The sequence below is a fragment of the Takifugu flavidus genome, chromosome 11, assembly GCF_003711565.1.
Source record: "Takifugu flavidus isolate HTHZ2018 chromosome 11, ASM371156v2, whole genome shotgun sequence".
NCBI lineage: Eukaryota > Metazoa > Chordata > Actinopteri > Tetraodontiformes > Tetraodontidae > Takifugu > Takifugu flavidus.
The window spans coordinates 3,165,488-3,187,329 of record NC_079530.1 but is presented as its reverse complement, the minus strand read 5'-3'; the positions used below and the strand labels follow the sequence as shown (position 1 = coordinate 3,187,329).

General features: G+C 41.9%; 1 protein-coding gene across 1 annotated transcript; it reads left to right on the top strand.

Annotated features, from left to right (window-relative positions):
- Window positions 1-304: 304 nt before the first annotated feature.
- smoc2 (SPARC related modular calcium binding 2) lies at window positions 305-18,984 on the top strand. The gene is made up of 13 exons (XM_057047801.1): window positions 305-632; window positions 5,252-5,414; window positions 7,607-7,713; window positions 7,820-7,919; window positions 8,545-8,589; window positions 10,948-10,995; window positions 11,389-11,460; window positions 12,654-12,840; window positions 13,538-13,620; window positions 16,649-16,748; window positions 16,972-17,219; window positions 17,349-17,380; window positions 18,457-18,984. The coding sequence occupies exons 1-13, from the start codon at window positions 558-560 to the stop codon at window positions 18,478-18,480; spliced, it is 1,284 nt and encodes a 427-aa protein (XP_056903781.1). The 5' UTR covers window positions 305-557; the 3' UTR covers window positions 18,481-18,984.
- The last annotated feature ends 2,858 nt before the right edge of the window (window positions 18,985-21,842 follow it).

The following is a 21,842-nucleotide window of genomic DNA, read 5'->3' as shown; positions in this document are numbered from 1 at the left end:
GTGAATAAAACACCGCACAGTTTTCGTTATTTAAGCAGAGCTTCCCTGGTCATATGTGTTACCTCATATGAGTTGGACAATTTGGGGGGAGAAGTCGAACGTGTTTGCTTCATCTACTCACCAGCATACGATGTCCATCTAAACGTACCACCACCTACACCTCCCAGAGAGCAGCCTGCATCCGATAAGGGATCTACACGGCAAAAATTATGTGTGGAGGGAGGAGGTGTGAAGGAAAGAAGTCGAAATAAAGAGAGGGAGAGAGGAGAGAAGAGACACCGAGGGAGTGGAAAAGGTCAGGGACACGGGGGGTGGGGTGGGGGGTATTGCACTGCCAGAATAAGGAGAGTGTCTACACAAACTGTTTGCCACACAAAACCTTGGAGAGGAGCAAGCCGTTCTCTAATTCTGGCAACTTTGTGTGAGGACCGTTGTGGACTCTAAAGATATTTTCTGCTTCTGCCAGATACTGAGTTAGCTTGCTACAGCAACAAGTGTCACAAATCAAATTTTGGACCGTGCGTAATTTGGAGACTGTACTGCCACGCTGGGACAGGATGCGCGTCCACCCGCTGCTGCTCTTCCTCTGTCTGCTGAGCGATGGACGTGCTCAGAAATTCTCCGCAATCACGGTAGGACGACCAACAACACTTTACGCCTTTTCACACGCTTCTGCACAAAAGTTGAAAAGCGCAAACGGAACAAAATCTGCAAATGGATTTGAGGGTAGATGTGTTCTGTTCATTTAAGGTCGCAAAACCTTCATTTACCATATTTCCATTTCAGTTATGAGCTTGTCTTTCGAGTATGTTAGCTATAAATATCTTAGATTGATTTGAAACGCCCTTTTTATCGATAACAGGAACAAATATGGCGATTATGATCATTTAAGGGCGTAAATATTAAATATTCCATATCTGGTATTGGAGAAAGTGACTAGTGTAAACTCATGTCACGGGGTTTCTGGCTCCCTGTTACACTGTTTCAAGCAGCTGCGCTGGAGGCAACTCTCCGTGTTCAGTGTTATAGTTGCTTTGAGCTTCTCAGCTGAGCTCATTCTGGCTGCATAAAGACTGCTTTGTCACTGTCAGCAAGTCCGCTGCGCCAACGCATATGGCACTGTGTGCAGCCAGAGCAGAGGAGTGCATCCTGCTCACTGCACCTGAGATAACGAGTTAAATGCCGCAGTCACCATCCAGTGCAGGTAGTTGGAGTGTGGAGGTCTGGAAGAGTGTGGAATGTGGTTTGTCACAGGCTACACTCTGATTTACTGGTCAATGTAATGAGGTGCCTTCCGCAGTAATGTTATTTATTGTCTGAGTGAAGATGCCTTAATATCCAATTGGAAACAAATGGCCATGAGTCGATAGCCTGCAGGTGAAGGGTCAGAGATCCTTTCTCCCTCACGGCACTACAGAGTTATGGAATGTGGGAGGAAGTGTGGCACTGAGCAGATGCTCATTCTGAATGATATACACATGTACATATGAGTATGCAGAGAGCACTTTCTTTACTGACACATCACAAGTGGAAATAATAACACATTGATTTGTATAAAGGTCATATATTCACATCTGTATCATGTCCTTGAATGCCGCGCAGAAGCTACTATCCAAGAATGACATGTTCTATTTAATTCTCTTTTTTAGTTGGTCTCTGTCAGACCTCCCAACTTTGCTTCATTAGACCTGTTTTGGGATAGCATCTGGAGTGTTGAACTCATTCTATACCAGGTGATTAATGGTATAGGAGAGGTTACCGCAAGTTTCGGGAAAATGTCTCGATGTGATATTTTGCATATCTGAGGCCAAACGTGAAAACTTGTTCAAATATTGTTTTTGTGTTTGAAAGCAGAAACACTGACTGTTTCATTTTCAAATCTATGCAAATTAAGAATTAAAAAAATGAATCCCTATTGTCACCCTGCAAATTCCTAACAATTGTGCACCTGCCCATCAGCAGCCTTTCACACCACTTCTTTTTAAATGTCTTTCACAGAAATTAAAAACCTTTTTCTTTGATTGCCTTAGTAGCCTGGTTAAATCTGTCACTTTCTTCCCCTTCCACCATGCTGGAAACTAATGATCCTCTTTGCATCCTATAGCGCCCATGCAGGAAACTCCCGCCAAGGCCATTTAACACGTTTGCCACAGCTCTCAGCTGGGGCCCCCAATGACCCCGCAGGCCGTGGTGTTAGGGGCCTCTCAGGGTGGTGGAAGCAGGGGCCTCTCGGCCCAAAAGGCCCTCATCAGCCTACAATATGCTCTCAGCTGGAGTCTCGCCTTCTTACTCCATTCACTCCCACAATGTCACAGAGCGAGGGGAGGTAAAAGGATTTGATTTGTATGCTGGTGGGTCCTGTTAGAAAAAAAAATGTCCTCACACTTCGTCTGCCTTGCTCTCTCACATGATCACCTGGAGCTTGATTGAAAGTCTTGTTTTATTTGAGCAGATGCAGTATAAAAGTTCCTTTCAAGACAGAGTACACAAATAAAAGAGGAAATGAAAAGAAGACTTCAATGATGGGATTGAATAGAAAGACACAGGTACCAAATAACTTGAAAATAAGTTACAATGTGCAGTATTCGGCCTTGGATGAGTTGGGAGGTTCTGCAAAGATGGAGGTCATCCATCAATCTCCATGGAGCGGCTGCAGACAGTGATAGTGCCGGCATGGAGTAGCTGGAATGAGACATAAGAGGAGTGGCAGGGCTGCGCCTCAGCCTCAGTCATCCATCACCACTGGCTGAACACAGAGAGACCTGCAGCACACAGCTAACTACAATTAGAGGTTTACAGGAGAAAGAGCTCATCATCACAACATTACTGCGGAATGTTCTTGTTATCTTATTTGCTCTGTTCCATCTGTGGACAGCTATCTGATGGGCATTCTGGGCGGTTGATTTTATGGGTGGCCAATTTCATGGCAATATTGTGTTCAGGGAGCTTTATCACAGACTTCCCAGACGCTTGGCACACTGCTGCCTGCTGCAGCGGGGACATTGAGCGGGATGGTGCACTGCTGAATATCCCTTTTTGGCTCGTCAGTCTGTTTCTATGCAGGGGGGCTGTTGATGTTAAGGCTCTGTGGCATGAGTGGTGTGGGGGGTGGCCAGCGTTAGCTGTTGAGAGGCTGATGAAGAGTCAAACTCTGAGTTGAACCCCCCCCCAAAAAAAACCATCTGAAATGTGCTTGTCAGCTGGCCAGCTGGACTTTCTATGACTGGTGGAGGGTTAGAGGAGGTCACTGTCACAGAGGGGTGTCCGTAATGGTGGAGAGGACAGAGGGCTGTGGAGGCTCTCAGATGGATGCAGTGATCCAGGCACACTGTGGGACTTTCAGTCGATCAGTGTGGTTATTTGTCCCGTAAATGCTGACATAATATGTTATTTTTAAGAGAGGGAAAAAAAGCAGCAATAAAAGCTTTTGTGATGATGATAGTGGGGGTGACAGTAATGGTGGTGGTAGTGGTGGGTGTTTGGCGAGATTTCATTCAGAACAAATGTCTGAGCTTCCCTCCCTGTCGGCTCCTCTTTCGATTCGTTTGAAAGGGCCTCTCTTCCTGAGATTTGTGAACAAGGTTGTCAGAATAGCCTGCAGCCCCTCCATCTACTTACCTCACCCCAACCCAGGGCACTGCTCCCTTCCCTACCAACCCTCTTCCTTGTTAGGGACAGCTACCTAACCGCATCGCTCACTCAATTTGTAAGAGATCAATGTAACACAATTTTTTTGTGCGGTCATCCTGTGCCTTTCTTCTTCCTCAGGGACAACACTTAAAAATGTGTTTTCGTGCTCTGTAATAGTTGACAGATGGAGCATTTTAGATAACTAGGAACTCACTAAAAGGCACAAAAGACAAGAAGTAAAAGAAATGCTGTACTGTCCAAATATTTACGTTATTTGTAGACAAAAAGAAGTGAGGAGGTTTCTTTGTGTTTGGGTATGAATGACTGAAAACAGCACCTGTGGAGGAATGGCTTCAGGGTTTTTTTTTTCAATCAGATTTATTATTCTGCGGTGCTGAATGAATCGCTCAGCTAAATGAAACGCACTGTAGCTGCACAAAGCTTCCTGACATCTCGTTTATTCAGCCATTCTATCACTCCCCATCTTTTCATTCATTGTAGCAGTCACAGCTTGTTGCCAACCCCCCTTCACCACGTCTGCTGCCTCATTGTGGGGCCTGTCGTGTGGGTTTCAGAATCAGATACTAAACACAGTAGTGACATTGACACAGGTGATCAATCCCCTGTTGCTTTCCTTTTCATGGTTACATAGAGCATCCTTGTACCGCAGCATCTCCAGGTTAAAACTAAAACCAGCAGGTGTTAGTGCATTCAAAGAAAGAAGGAAAAGTCACTCACAAATAGAGTAAATATAAGATAAAAACCCAGCATGTATGCACCTGGACATCTTATTTGTCTCTGCAGGCTTTACTCTTATTATTGAGTCAATGCAGGTGAGTGTGTTAACTTAAATTTTATGCTTTAAAGGGATATTTCAGCAAAAATAAAAATTCATTCAATATCACCTCACCACAACTGAAGAGCAACACCAAAGAGCCATCAGTGAACTCTCTACTTCCACAGATCTAAAACTAATTGCCGACACATTCAAAATATCTGCTTTAATTCCATAAGCATGTGTCATGTTCCTGTTCATTTGCACTGTACCATGAGAACTTTGCTAGTGTTATCAGACTTTTGTATGTTCCTGTTTTAAGTAAAACTTTGAGGTTCTAATTCTGTGAAGTTCCTGTACATGGTTGAAATACTAATGTTTTCTGCTCCACCTCACTTTGCAGTTCACTGTATTGACTTAATAAATGACTAAATCCATTGTTGGTGCATTGTTTTAATTCTCAAATGCCTTTATTTTTGTTGGCTGTGTGATTAAAAACTGAAAAAAACTGTAAAGGTTAAGATGTGTTACTGGTTATTAAACTGGTGAAGCAAAACACTTTTATCTTGGAATTTCAAAAGTTAAAAAAAGTCTGAATTCTCAGACTGAATAAAGAATTCATACCAAAATGATGAAACTTGAGTCTTTTATAATTGGCCCTAACACTAAACATGGCTGATTATCGCAGCTGGTGCCTTTGTCAGTATTCCTAAAACCTAATCTAATAACGCTTAATATTTTTGATTTGCCTTTGTTCCTGCACCAGACTTTGTGGTACTGTATGCAACACTCAGCCATAAGGCAGTAAATATTTTCTTTGTGTCTCCCGACTTTGTACTTCTGCAGTTCCTGCGGGTAGATCAGGATAAGGAGTGCAACATGGAATGCAGTGGAACACCTCGCAAGCCGCTGTGTGCCTCGGATGGCCGGACCTTCACATCTCGCTGCGAGTTTCTCCGAGCCAAATGCCGTGACCCCCAGCTGGAGGTTACCCGAGGGCCATGCAAAGGTTAGGTCACGCTTCAGCGCTGCCCGATGCTCTTGAATGCGCAGAGAGGGGGTGCATAGTGGAAACTTGTGGGTTAAATTCATTTCACCATAATTAATTCTTTGAGTGCTTCCAGGACAAGTGGGGCTGACACAGAGTGAGTGGGTGGGACAGTGGGGGCTGGCTGGCTGGTTTCATTTCACACCATTTTAGCATGGGAGTGTGTAGCAGAGTGACAAGTGGAGGATACAGAATGAGTTTGAATCAGCCAAAGTAGCTCTGAAGATTGAACAATAAGTGGACTGGACAGAAGTCATTTTTGGACTTTGACATTTCCTGGTTACGCAATCCACCCATGACAGAAAAGCTAGGATAAATCTGCTGTTAGCCGTCGTTAGTTACTAATTGGAGTTCCATCCTAACAAAGCAGGCCAGTTTATTTATATAGCACTATTCAAGGCAATTCCTAGTTACATGACATAACGTAAAAATAGATTTACATCTGACCAAAGCAAATAAGGTCAAAACAAAAGAATTTAATGCTCCAGCTGAGGCTGAGGGATCGGCTTCCAAACCAAAATAACTAAAGACATTTGTTGCTTTAAAACCATAAAAGGGTTAATTTTTAAAAAAAAAGACAGTACCATTCAAGCAAGTCATTGATGTGATTTTAGTTCGAGTTGGGCTTCCAGTGCACACAGGTGAACAAAACATTGCTGTAGCAGTATTAATGGTGTTATTTCCATTGGGCTCTGAAGCCACTCATATGTGACCCATCAAATGTAAATTTAAAGTAAAAATGAGAATGACAGACAGTGAGATCAGGCAGCTCACAGATTACTTCATTGTTGCAGGAAGGAAGCATCCATTCACCCTCACACTGCAGCCTGAACTCTCTGACCCTCGACTTGCTCAATAAGTCTGCACTGGTAGTCCACTGCTATACAGAGGGGACAATGCCCCATTCTTACACATTAAGATGTTAGATCTCTAAGGCAAAAGGCTCTGCTGAGTCTCATATGATGCAGAAGCCTTCCACGATTTTATGCCCATGCAGGGTCTCTATGACAACATCTCTAAAAGGACATCTGGATACGGCGGACAGCGCCGTACACAAAATGGAGAATTCCTGCTAGGAAGCTAAAAGGAGCAAGAATCCATGAAAGTTGCATTGTATGCATCAATAAAATTGGGTCTCTAAGAGTTTGGACCTCCCTCTGCTTCTGGACAGCTCGCTGAAAGACAGCAGATTCATCAACAGAAAGAAAGCGACATCATTCTGGCCTTAAAGCATGGCTGTTGGATCGTGTTTAAGGAATGGTGAGACTGGTACTGCGGTTGTTTTCAGTGCAGCCAGATGATTCAAGGGTCCTGTAATTTTTTTCCAGTTAACTGTTTTTGTAATGGTGAACCCTGTGGAGAAGGACAACAGTTTTTGACTTTTCCACTGGAACTTTAGACCTCCTCTGTCATTGCCAGTGACAGTGACAGCGGGTGTGCATTGTTTGAATGATTCTGAATAACAGCCTCCAGTAATTTGGTGACCAACAGCCTCCTGACCATGCATGAGTCATTGTTTTAATGTGATTTGAATCCGCTCGCCACATAGGCACTCCCGCATAAGCTGTCAACAGATCCATCCCTACTTTGGTTTGCACAGCTGGTGCGGTTTCTCTCCAGGTGAGGTAAAGCAGATGTGTGATGACAGGATGAGCCACGGCTCTGACAAATACATGTGAAGAGACTCTGCTGACATTTACATTGAGAAAGGGTTAGGAGACACTTTGGTCAATAGGAAGAGACAGTCACGGTTTGGGTGGAGAGGAAGACAGACTAAAAGACATAAAGGAAGGGTCAGGTTTTCCCCATGCATCAGCCCTTTTCTTGGGTTACTGGAATGCTCTACAGGAGCAGCACAAGCTCAGTAATGGCTTTACCACCAAGCACTGTGCAAGCTGGCCCAAAGTCTTCCTAATGAGATCGGGGATGTTGGTTCTATTCCCAGCCACAGAAGCATCTGCTTCTTCCGAAATGTATTAAATTGTTTCCCCTGGGCCTCTGCTTTTTTCCGCTTTTCATCATCTGTGAGATCTTACATCTTCTGCTGAATTATGGTGGTGTGCACTACATAAGAAAACATTTCAGCTGTGGGTTGAATGGTGGGTCTCTGTGATGGCGTGTACTGATTCCGGTGATTTGCGGTGGCTCCACAGATACATCCAGATGTGTGGCAGAGAAGAAGTACACAGAGCAGCAGGCCAAGAAGCTCTTTCCGCAGGTCTTTGTGCCTGTATGTAACCCTGATGGCACATACAGTGAGGTAACAAACAACACTACAGGATCAGGACCAAATCTATCAGAAAAGATTTCTCTCTCTTTTAGCATTTAACCTTGAAATAACTTTACATGCTATGTTGATTTTTCAGGTGCAGTGCCACAGCTACACTGGATACTGCTGGTGTGTCACCCCCAATGGGCGACCCATCAGTGGTTCAGCAGTGGCCAACAAGAAACCTCGATGTCAAGGTCAGTAAAACTCAGGAGATATCTCACTATCGTCTGTGTACAATACTTACAATAATTTACAATAATTTTATTTTATAGCTGGATGTTTGACATTTTAAGTATGGTTTCTATAATTTTGTGCAACAATACATTCCATATCTGAGGGGAGGATGTAATATGGAGTTGTGTGGGAACGCGGTCAGTAACTGCACCTACAGGGGTAGTTTAAGAGCTACCAGGGGTGTAAATAAACCCCAGGCCAGAGAGTTGACCAACAAACTGAAACCCCTAAGAATGTAAATGTAATTTTTGGATAGCATCTGCTAAACAATCCAATAATCACTGGCCAATTTTCAGGATGCCAAGGAAGTTGTTCTCAATAGTGAGAAAACCATGATGAATAGCAGCAGTGGTTTGTCTGGTAACTATCAGCTGTAGTTTAATTACAGCTCAAATAGAAGCATTGTGAAAGCTATTGGATGCACTTTAAAACCGTAAAGATATTTCATTTTTATTCCATTCCATCATTTAGTTCATGCGTTAAAAATTCAAAGTCTTTTCCCCCCCTTGGGGAAAACCACAAGTTAATTAGTTAAAGGGAATGTGGTGGTGAAGTTTTAATTAATTTAAATCTATTGCTTTTCAGGATCAAAACATGAGAAAGTAACAACAAGAGAGCCAGGTAAAACAGGTGAGAATATTATTCAAGAAAAAAATTGGCAGTCAATGTGCATATGTACTTTGATGGTCACCCCCATGCATGTGCACACCAATAAAAGCATGCATATACATGTGATTGTATATTCATTTCTATCTCGTGTCTGTTTACCCTGCATCTGTGTCAGAGATATGAAGGTTGGGTCGCCTGCTAAGACTTGCCTTTCTGATATTTTGTCAATTTGTGAGAGCTCAAGCTGCCTGAAAGCTGATATAAAAGCAGTGGTTTTAGAGTGAGAAGAGGCTGTGGTGTGCTTTGGCATAGGCCTGTAGCAGCTGTAGTATGCATAACTGACTGTTATCTTTACCAGCAGCAGAGTCGGAGCAACACTTCCCTATTGTTAGCCTTTCTTCTTTAACATCTCTTGGTTCTTTTTCAGCAACAGCATCATAAAACAGAAGGAAATGTTCATATTTCATCCTCCACTCACATCTTGATGTCTTTTTCATCACATTTACACATTACGGGGACAAAATAAATGCAATTTTCATCTCAAACCCAATCTGAAATATATTTACTGGGCTATTTACTTTGATTTGAAAGCTACTGAAGCAGAATATTCATGAAATGACGAATCATCGCTGTCTAGTTCAACATTTTACAATTTAAAATAGAAAAATACATATTGGTACATGTTGTGTAAAGGCTGCATGTCCATAGTGGTAGTTAAACACCCGGAGGGGAGTTACAGTGTAGCTTACTAATAAACTTCATGAAGAAGAAAATACTCATAATTTGATTTCCACACACAACAGAGTAAATGATGCCCACCTATGCTAGCATCTTGCTAGTTTGCATTGCTTAACTCTTATGTGGGTTTTGCACATAAGCAGAAAGTGAAAAAAAATTCAAAATAATACTAAAAGTGATGCAAATATAATGTGTGTGTGTGTGTGTGTGTGTGTGTGTGTGTGTGTGTGTGTGTGTGTGTGTGAGAGAGAGAGGAGAGAGAGAGAGAGAGAAATGTAAGTGCTTACATTTGTCACATATATTTCCTCATTTGCATCTGCAAATCTTCCTATAAACAATGTTGGATACAAACTCTTTGTGAGCCACCCCAAGCTATTACACCACACAGTTAAAGTGGGGAACACAACTTCTGACATGGAGAGAGATGGATGTGGGGGGGGGATGAGTTGGATGGGAATGGGTTGTGGTTGAGCCAGTTGGATAAACAGGGTGCTGAAAAGCAAAAAACCATAGAATTGTGGTGCACCAGCACTGAAAATAGCAATGATTGCATCAATGTTATGATTCTGCAACAGCTTATGGTAGGTTGTTCCACAGCAGCCACTGCTGCATCCTCCCTTCAGAATCCTGGTCATGTTCAGCAGCAAGTGATTGATTATAACTTTATGTTGTCATAACAATTCTATTTACATGTAGGAGTTATATGGAGCTGATGACAGGCAGCAGTTAAGCTGAAGTCTTATGGCCACAATAGTGAAGGGATTTCCTGGCAGAGGAACAGAGATGTGGCAGGCTTGTAAAAGGCCAAAAAGTGCAGATTGGTCATTAGTGGTTAATCATAAACATGAATCATAAACTCGCCCTTTGAAATGCCATTTCCATGTGTTACATGGGCAGAATAATGATATGTCTGCTTCAGTCAGTCATACTGGCTTTGTGTATTTTTATCTGCCAAGCAGCGTGAGGTAAAGGTCTGGTGGAGAGCTTGCATTAAATGAAAAATCCCAATTTTGCAACGGAGAACTCATTGTTACAGAAAAGTTATTTTTCGGAGGTGCTCATTAGAGATGGCCTGACTCATGCATTAACAGAGCTTTACTTTTGAGCAGAATGAGCGATTCGCACTGAGGTTAACCACACCTACAGCCATGGCTTCACTCTGAGCTGCTGAAAGCCTCCATCCTTGTCTCCTTTCCTACCACAAATCAAACAAACAAATAAAACAATTGTGCAGAGCTGGATTCTCCGGTTAGTCGCCAGTTTGCATTCTTCAGCAACGCTGGTTCTACCCCCACCGTAAGGAGTAAGAACATGAGGGACAAAGGGTACTCATCTTTCATTTATACCAACTTTAATCTGTCAGCCAGCATATAGAGAATTCAATGTGTAAAAAAAAGGAATATAACCACTATTATTCTGACATTTCTTCTATACGCTCTACTTCTGTACTCTCTTACACACAGACACACTTGGATATGCTCACAAACACTCTCTCTTTCTCTCTATGGTCTCCTCACCTCTGATTCTGTCTCCACCTTTTTGGCCGGGCAACGTGCAAATCTCACACAATCAAATGTCCTCTAATCTAGCTTACTTTTGTAATTGTAGTCTCCTTGCAAATATTCTCCATTCTAAATGCAGATGAGACCGGCCTAGTGGTGGATCCTCAGCCTGCCGCTGACGAGGAAGGTAAGCTGTCATCCATCAGACTGTGGGTAAAAATTGATGCCGTTCCTGTGTTTACTGAGACATCCCTGCATGACTCAGATGCACAAGTTCTACACCTCCTTAAAAGGCCACTAGCAGCCGCAGCGTGACGCTCCAAAGTGGTCAATGTTTAGAGACTAAAGAACTATTTCAGCTCCAAATTTAATTTTTGTGTTTTCCCTGCATTTATTTTCATCCAGGATCCCTAAATTATTAACAAAGCTGCGTGACACATAGTTCCACAAAGTTTCTCACAGCAGTCATGTGAAAGTGTCCTCCAATTCAATTCTGAGGGCCTAGTGTGTTTAGCATACATGATGTATTAATTTGCCTTCAAATGAGACCAATAAAACTGTCTCCGTGCTTCCTCTTCAGATATTTCCCAATACCCCACTCTGTGGACGGAACAGGTTCGCAGTCGACAGACCAACCGAACCAGAGCACCATGTGAGTTTCTTTAATGACCGCAATCGGCTGTTTGGAACCCTCAGTTGAAAGCACGCTCTGTGCTTTTCCGACTTGTCTGAGCAATCATGGTTTGAGGGCTGTTCCTGTATTTCAAGGACAGATGGTGGCTTGGGGGAACCATTAGAGCTTCATGTTGAGTGTGTAATGCATATTGGTAATCATCAACACATGGCCCAAATGCAGGATCTCCCATTTTTCTGGCTGCTCCCTTCTGTTTTCCCTGAAAAACATTTCACATGTACAGATTAGTTGCCTTTGTGATGGGAAAACATGCCATATTCCTCAAAAAAAAAAAAATCAAAATGAACAGCCAATAAAACCTTGCTTTTGATAGGTCCCAGGTTGAGTTAGTTGAGAAAGCAGAGAGGCATTTCAATTGCTCCCCTTTGTTTTTAAAGATCTCCAATTCAAACAAAAGGAATAACCGTAATCCCGCCATGATCCATATATCTTCCGGGCCCCGTGGCACACCGCAGAGTAGGAGAGAGATCAGGATAAAAGCCGTCATGGCCAAAAGAGCTCTACTTTCATCCTTGAGTTTAATGCTGAAACTTTTCTTGTAGATCTCTGTGTGCATTTCCACATGTAAACACATAGATCCCTGGCACTTTAGAGAATCCTGCAGGAGTGTGTGACTGACTACTGTTTCTGCTTTTGTCTCGTCTGTTTCTCTCACTGTCATACATATCCATAGAGGGCAGCTCAGTGTCCAAATATTTACTCAACTTGGGGCATAGGGAGCTGTACTCAGTCATTAGCTTGTTAATGTTCATAAACAGTGTCACAGGAGGGCTGATATAGTGGTCCTCTCAGCATGTAGACTCATCCTCACTTACACACTTACTTCATGCAGGCACTTGGCTTATGTAGAAATTACTTCAGACTTACTGTATAAATCCAAATGTGTGAGCCAGATCTGGGCCATGACTTACTAATCTGTTCTGTAAATACACTCGATACTTTACAGATAGAAAGAGTGTGTGTGTGTGTGTGTGTGTGTGTGTGTGTGTGTGTGTGTGTGTGTGTGTGTGTGCATGTGTGTACATGTGTAGTCTTCTAGTCTTCGCCCAGACCACCTAAGTGAATCCTGTGTTGCTGTATTGTGTGTTTGTGTGACCAATCTTGCGACTCCCCTGCTGACTCCAGAATAACTTTTGACCCACTCCTTCCAGCCTCATCATGCGACCAGGAGCAACAATCTGCCCAGGAAGAGGCGAGGCAACTCAAAAACGATGCTGTTTTTGTACCAGATTGTGCCCAGGGTGGCCTTTACAAACCAGTTCAGTGTCACCCCTCCACTGGCTACTGCTGGTGTGTGCTGGTAGACACAGGACGACCCATACCTGGGACCTCCACCAGGTAGGAAGGCTTTCTTTTAAACAAACAAAGGTCATAAGCTTAGTCGGGGACTCCTTCTCTAGTGTTAATTCCTTCTTGAGTTTTTAAAGGCTTTTTTTTTTTTAAAAATGGTGCAGTTAAGCACTTTTAGTGTCACTAAAAGTTAAACAATTAGTGTCCCTGTTTTAATCATTAATAACAAACCGACATCTTTATCTCAGCTGAGTTACTGAGAAGCAGGTCAGAGGTCAGTCATCCTGGCAAAATGGGGCACCAGTGCCCTCCTATTGAGAGCCCAGTCTGGGTATCAGATTAACAAGTCCTCAGGCAGAGTGCCAGTCAGCGCATTAGTACACACTGGAAGCCCAGTCTCCCCTCAGTCTCCCCTCTTGTAGGCAGCCAGCTTTTGGCCTGGTTTCGCAGCAGAAGTCAGAGCTCTGCCAGCTCATCAAGCACAGCTGTGAAAGCTTCCTTGTGTCCCCTGTTCTGCATCCTTGTCTGCCGCTCTTCTTCTCAACATCCCTCCCTTCTTCTTCCACAAACCAGCCCCCCCAAAAAATCCTTTCTTTCTTTGTGTTGTTGTGCCACAGCTTCTGGTTGACCACAGGACAATTATTTAAATCCTTTTAAACTGGCTGCATGAGGTGTAATTGGTGGGCTTCCACGGAAGACCTCTTGATACAAAGCCCTGTCATTCATTTTATATTCCCTGTTACAGGTACGAGCAGCCCAAGTGTGATGGTAATGCTCGGGCAAACCCAACTAAGCCTAAGGACCATTACAGGAGCAGGCATTTACAAGGTATGGCTCCCTGTTCAGCCATCATGCTGAAGTCGATCCACAACTGTTGTCACAAACCCAGAGCTGTGATAAGGACTTGTTTGTTGACATCACCTGCATTGTTGTCTGGTGAAATTCTTGATAAAAAGTTGAGGATTGCCAGATTCTGTCCTCTCACTGGTCACTGTGGACAGAGACAGATTGGGGCTGGAATTCATCTTCAACTGACAGGAGGGATGGAGGATGGTACGATGATTGCACAGAGAAACAGCAGGAAGGAGAGGTGGAGATAATGGAAAATAGGATGCCAGAGACAGGTAGTGATAGGAAGACTGATGACTGACTAGATAAATAAAGTGAGGATGGGGGAGGAGCTAGATGCTGGACAGTGGGTGGCCAAACAGGTGTGTTTGCTTTTTTAGGCTGATATTTACCTTCTGTCTTGCAGAAATTACTATGCATTTTAATGTTGTTTACCAGATCATTTAGTAAAAAAGTCATCTTTTCCTCAGACATGTTGTGAAAATCAGTGAAAAGAAAACATTCAATGTTGTTTTAATTACATTCCTTAACTCAACATAACAAAAATCCTTGTGATCAAGTATGTGATTAAAAACTGTAAATGGTTATAATAGCAGGATGTTCCCATCTGTGGGCCAATCAAAAAGTCCAGAAATGCCAAAAATCTTTTCAGCTCCAGAGGTTAAGGTTATCCATTAGTCAGCAAAAATCATGTGATTCTACAACTGATACCTGATACAGTATCACACCGAGAGGAATTATTTGTAATCCTATTCGGCATCGTTAAAATAACTGGGCAAAGGCAGACGGTGCTTTCATGAGCTACAAACGTCCTGGACCATACTTGGCAAATTAGAAGATTTGGTAAATACGTTGAGAATTCAACTGCACAAAAACAGACCTGATACTGTTCCTGTCCCATTCACAATAGTTTATAGCAGTTTGCAAGGTCAGAGTTGTGCTCTCTGCTCACAGGTTCAGCATTTTGAGACACAGCAGCACTCTATGGAGCAAAACCTGGCCAGCTCATCTTTGGCATGTCTAATTATGGTCTGCAATTGTAAACAGCACATTTAAAATGATGATTAAAAGTCACAACCATCCCATTAGAAAGAGAATTACAGATTAAAACATACATATAGTTCTCTCTAAAGCTGCTCCATATTAGCCAATTAGAAAATAAAATTGGGATGCAGTCACAAAAACATGCCAACTCATTTAGTGTGAGAGTCATTGCGTCAGTGGCTACAAAATCTCCTATGGCATGTGGGGATAATTATAAATGTCGCCCTCCTGCTGCTGCAGCCCAGTGCTGGTGTTGAGAGGTTTATAGGGCGAGACGCAAGAAGGGAGAACTTTGCCCTGAACAGCAGATGAGAGTAACGCAACAGTTTTTGGCTAGCTTTCCTCAAAGTGGAGTGTGGGTTTGCGTTGGAACAGCCGCTGGGGGCTGCAACTATGAGCGCTGACAGGCCTTTGCTCAGTGCAGTTCCATCAACAAAAACTGGATCTTATCGCCCAGCTAAGAGACGGGTACACATACTAACATGCACTCATTGGCCTTTTTTAAAAACTTTCAACATGTTAAGATGGCAAAATGTTGTGTATTTCTCCCATATTAGATCATTGTTATGATGATGATGAGGAAGAGGATGATGATAGAGACTATTGAGCATTTATATTGACATTAGCCGATTTTGAACCACAGAGCACTTGTGTCTTTACCCTCATCTAAACCTTTTCCATACAGACAGAGGACAAACTGTCCTGACCCCACAAAAAACCTCCACTGTGAGCAGGCCGAGGATTAAAACCTTAAAGAGACGTGTTTGATGAATGGAGCACTGAGCCATTCGTGAAAAAGCATCAAAAGAGTCCTATTGCATCCCTCAATTCTCTCTACAGTCTGATAAATACACTTTGCCTTCTGTGGTTCAAATAGAGGGACTGTCTAGACTAATTTACCACAAGAGGCTCCACAAGGCACTGGTTTGGCCATTAACAGGTGGGTCTGATTTTTTACTGGGTCAAAGCCAGGGAGGGCCTACTAAAACTTAAGTGCAAGCCTGTTGCATCTGAAAGAGAGCGGGGAAGAGTTTGAACATGTGAAACTTTAGCCAGACGGCTGCAGCCCTGCTGAACATGAGGGAATGGTGCAGTGGAGGCTGGGCATTTATACTGATGCTGGTCACCACCTGGTATAGAGGAGTCAAGCATGCTATTATCTTCAGCACAGGGGAATCTGGCCCTGCAGGCCTAGGCCATAAAAAGAGGAGCAAACATTTGAGAGTTTCTCCTGCACAGTCTGTGAGAAAGCAGTGGAAAGCTGAGAGAGAGAGAGCAAGAGAGAGAGAGAGAGAGAGAGGAATCCAGGAATCTTCTCTGTAGCCTTCAGCTCTTCCAGAACAACCTTGGCCTCCTCACCATTAAAACTATACAACCTAACAGGCAATTACTATAATTAGGGTCATTCCACCCCTGTCATCCTTCATATTCTCTTTTTTTAAACAAATCAATCATGTAATAATGTTCACATTAAAGGTTTATAGTCTAATGTTAACCGCTCTGAAGATCTGGTAATTCTGGAAGTTTGAATTAAATTCATCATTGTGCATATAAAAGTTGCAATGTTGTCTGTCAGGATTAGATATGGCCTCACCGATGTTTCAGGTGAGCCCGGGGTGTTACACCCTTGTCCATGTATACAATGCTGAGGAACATCTTCTGTACAGCAGCTGTCAGGGGCCTCCCAGATGATTGGCACCTTCCTCCTCATCCAGATGAGGAGAGGTGTGACGCTTTACGATGGGGAGAGATAACTGTGAGAGTCTTGTCTCGTTTTATATTGTCTTCAGCTGTCTTTACTTTTAAAACTACGCTGCCTATTACCCCAAACATTTATTAGGCCACCTAAGATGGTAACATTCCTCACCATTGTTGTTCTGACCGGGGGGAGATGTGTACTTTTCTTCCATATTTGCTGTATTTGAATGGTTGCTCATTTAAGTGTCCATGGTTTTATTTCCAGGTTGTCCCGGGACAAAGAAAACAGAGTTCCTGACAAGTGTTCTTGACGCGCTGTCGACAGATATGGTGCACGCCGTCACAGATCCAGCTTCTGCTGGAAGGTAAGCTATCCTTTTTTCATGTGGATGGAGAGACATGTGTCTGTATTTTATTTAAGATACAGAATTATCAAGGCCAATATTTAAGGCTTTACACTTTGTCAAACATTTTCTAAAGCTAAAAGTGGTTAAACAGTAAAAGTGTGGTCATGTTTCCCAGAGTGCCATTAATGCTGCTGTCAGGCCATTTTCAATGATGACTAACAAATCTATATTTGTCATTTAGAATGGCTGAACCAGACCCAAGCCACACCCTGGAAGAGAGGGTGGTGCACTGGTATTTCAGCCAACTAGACAAAAACTCCAGTGGGGACATTGGAAAAAAGGAGATCAAGCCTTTCAAACGTCTCTTGCGGAAGAAATCCAAGCCAAAGAAGTGTGTGAAGAAGTTTGTGGAGTACTGTGACATCAGTAACGACAAGGCCCTGTCTCTGCAGGAGCTGATGGGCTGCCTCGGGGTGACCAAAGAAGAGGGTGAGTCAGAGCTCACAACCTGCCTTCATTCGCTCAGCATTTGTCCTCCACATTAATGCAATTCATGTTAACACATTCAAGCTTATGGTGACCTTACTTTTCCCATTTGTTTTACCCTTTACTTCACAGGGACCAAACAAGGAGAAGGCCTAGCTAAACTAGTAAGTAAATCTCTGAAAAGGGATAAGTTGAAATGGTGGAACATCTTGGTTTCTTCCTGTTAAAGGGGAGTTTTTCTTTGCCACTGTTGCTTGTCTGGGGTTAGGCCCTGGGATTCTGGAAAGCGCCTTGAAACAATTTTGATTGTAAAAGATACTATATAAATAAAGATTGATTTGATTTGATTTGATAGATATAATTATATCTTTTGATATAATCAATATTCTTTTATATGTAACAATGTTAGGACTCTGAGATCAGAATGTTTGAATAATGTGGCGTATGTCATATTGACATCTTCACAGAAAACAGTAAAACACAATTTATTCACAACAGCTTAAAATAAATTATCATGCAAATTATTATTAAACTATATATATATGTGTGTGTGTGTGTGCGTGCGTGCGTGTATATGTGTATGTGTATATATGTACATATTAACTTGAGTAAATCCCAGTGTCGTGAACATTTTTACACATTGCTGCAAACTAAACTTTTGTTATTTGTTACGGTTGTTCTTTTGTTCTTTATTGAACTGTGTTGAACTTCCATCTGTTTTCTTTTTGCGTCTATTATCCGGTTTAACTGCTAACAGAATTTTGCAGCTGCAGGAACATTTTTAGCCAAAACCAGTGATCATTCTGTTAATTGCACAGTTTACTCCTGTCAGAGCTATGGCTGCAGTCACAAACACCCTCGATTAGTCAACTAGCCAGAGGTCAGGCCGCTGATTGGTTGAGTCAGTTTTGAACCCTAAGCCAAATCTGATGTGCAGGCTGAAGGGCAAAAATAAAAAGTAGCAGAAATAAGATTCAAGTTTTCTTTATTGTCTTTATTCTTTATTTGCATACACATATTATACCAATGACATCAATACATATAATGAAGAGGAGAACTAAAAAACAAACAAACCTGATCTCAAAACCGAATGATTTAATGATTTAAGATTAACTTACACTTTCTGAATATGGTTTAGAAAAAACATGAATGTAACATTTGAGGGTTTTTTTCTCTGTTTTGACCACTGCAAGATTACAGAATGGGTCAATCTGATCCAACTTCAATCTTTTCTGTCTAGAATCCCTCGAAGAAGCAAGGCTAAAGCAGCAGTTGAGGTTTTTCCTGGAGAGTCCACCCTCACCAGTTGGCAATAATGGAAACAATAGTATTTGCACTTTGTACTTTAAAGAAATGTAAATTCACGTTGTAGAAATAACATATTTAAACAGACTGCTGAATCTGTGAATGATGTAGTTAGCTTTTTATGGCCTCAAAATTTATGTAACACATACAATGTATGTGTGTCTTTGTGTATCATGTGTAATTTTCAGGAGTTGTACAGGTACAGGTTTTCATGTTTGATCTTGCATTTTGTCTTCCTTGCCTTATTATTTTGCTTATTTCTTTGATGATAATGATGTCAAGGATACATGTAAGGTTTTGCTCCACAGCTATGTTAGCAACTGTGTCTTTTGTACTGACCTATAACAACTCTCTCTTTTTGGGGGGGGTGTTGTACAGCAGATCACCAGAATGTTTGTTCAGCAAATCGGAACAGAATTTTCTCATGTAATCATGTTTATTAGAAATAAAGAACTCTTTTATACATTCTTCTCTTTGTGGTTCTGTCTGGCGTAATCCATCAAAGACTCAATGGGGTCAGTAATTTTCTTTGTTTCTCTTACTTTGCGTTAGTTTTTTTCTATTCAGTCTACAAACCTTGCAATGTCTTTGCTGTTCTGTGTTTTCTGTCTGTGTTTTTAATAAAGCACCTTGCTGACACCATCTTTAGAAGCCAAGTATTACTCATACATAGCAAAGGTCATGTATCATTCCATTTTCAGCCAGCCTGCCAATCCTCCTGAGGCAACATTTTAGAATTAGAAAAACGGATGGTACTTATTTCTGCTCCTTGTCTCAGAATTCCCTCATAAATTCAAGACAGATAAATCTAACAGTCACCAGTGTGTAGTGTGGGTACATATTAAAAGAACCTTGCATGTGCATGTAATACACACTTAAATGTGCCATATGGAGAAAGTGTACATATGTAAAGTCAGTGAATTTTCAATGGAGTCTTTCTGTCTTTGAGTGTAACACTACTGTACATTGTTCCTGCCTGATTATACTGGGGCTACTACATTTTAAACCATGGCTTTTTACACAAAAAGTCCTCTATAACTCGCAGCAACTGACCGTGGACTGACCTGCTCACTCAAGCTTAGCTTCTAATTTATGATTAACAAGTCTGTCTCCTTTTGGTGATATAATCCAGCTCAACGGTCTGGTTTAACACCCCAGGGAAACTCAGAAAAGAGATTATAACTGTCTGGTCTAAGTCGGTGGATTAGGGGTGGATAACCTATGGCCTTCTTAAACTTTCACCAGCCACACAAAATTGCAAAGAAACACCCTAGTTATTAGAATACTGTTGGCTGAACCAATGCATCAAACTTGGTTTTCTATTTCTACATTTCTCTCGAGCGGTTAACAATCTTTCTTAGCAGACTGCTACCATCTGTGCTCATGATGTTTGCAGGTGTAGAAGTGCAGAAGTCTTCCTTATTGTTGTTTTCAAATGCAATGTTGTTTTCAAATACCCTGAAATGAAAAGTGAACACCTGAGTGCTGAAGGTTTCTTGACGTCCTTCCAAACACAATGCTAAAGCCTCGTCATGTATGATTTCCTCTCTCCTCGGCTGAGATTCACATGAACGATTTGGCTGTAAGTCAAGACATGGTTTTCCCAACATGTTCCCCCGATGGTCTGGTTTCTTGCCTGATGGAGTAGCTGAACGAAAACATCTAAACGTCTTGGCCCAGTTACCAGGAACATCTCACGACTGGTGGGTTCTCCACTTCTGCTTCTCCATCGTGCTTCCTCACTCACACGTATACACAAACATGCTCCCTGAGCACAGAGATGCCATTCACTGGGGTTTGTGGGCGAAGTATATGTACTTTAATGGGCTAGAGGAGGCTCCCAATCTCACCACTGGTAGGCCCCTGTGGGCTGTGGGCTGTTGAGAAATCAGTGTCAAAAGCCATCAGGAGTTTATTAGCTTCTGGCCCTGCCACAACTTCTTTCTGGTCCTAAGAGGGACCAGAGGGACTATGGGTAAACAGGAGGACTGTGTGCACCTCTCATTGCTTCCTGAGGCCCGAACATCACTCCAGACAAGGCCACAAGACAGCCATTACAGAAAAGAAAGACAACTGGGAGGAGGAACAAAGTTTTAATGAATGATAATGGCTTTAAATGGAGACACACAAGGGCTTTGTTTAAATGTTACCAAACAGAAATACAGCATCCGCATATTTCTGTTAGATGAAATGGATTTTGTTACCCTCAGACAAAGATAGGAATTACAGTCAGCATGGTAGACACCAACCAAACATTTATTATAACCCTCCAAATAAGTGTACTGCATATAGACAAATGCTCAATAAATACTCTCATAACAAAGATACAAACATATTTATAAAACTGGTAGTTGACCTCCCATCTAACATGCAGGCGTCTTGTTTGTTTAAGGGTCTATATGTGACTGCATGGCTGAGTGTTATATAACAGGTAAGCACATGAGCACTTTGCCATGGTTGATAGCCGGTGTAAAATAAAAAAAATCCACAGAGAAGCATTAAATCCATCTTGCTTGTACCATTGTGTAACCTTGCATCACGATTCATAATCCAAACAAAAGCAATATAAGCTATATAAAGCTATATAAGAACACCCAATTTTCAGATCTAAAAATGCATGTAGTGTAGTGTAATCACTTTTGGTATTGATTGGATACTATGGATTATATATGAGGCAACACATTAATGATATGCACAAATGTGGCTTGAAAAGTACAATTGAAATATATTGTTTACACAGTCAAATATTGTAAGTTTGCAAGATGATGATGTCATATAAACTGATAAGCCATTATTTAAGGGTGTCTGACCAAAAAGAAAATGGGAAAATCAGTAGGTTACAATGGTTTACATCATGTTTTTACACCATTTTTGCTTTCCTTGAATACATCAAGACAAAGTAAAAGAAAAGAGCCTGGTACCAGTTAGCATTGAAGAAAACATCTTCAGAAAACCACAAATAAGTTCAGGGGCTGATTTTAAGATGAAGACAAGAGTTTTTAACCTGGATGATTGAGAACTGTCATGGACAACCTGCTACCAGGTACCCACTAAAAGCATTTTGGGGCATCTTCTAGATTTACATTTCACTCTTTAGCAAAGTAAAAAAGCACGAGACATTCTCATTCAAGACGGATCAACAATACTAGTAAAAAAATCTCTCGTGCTTGTAGGCTGAATTGTGCAGCGATTTTTCATTTATGTGTTCCAGCTGAATGGGATGGCTGCCAAGCTCTGGAGCTGGACTGACATCAGAATTTCCCAGGAAGATAAAGGCAGTTTTGTTTGATTCACATTTATTAGGCAGCCAAAAAAGTGACA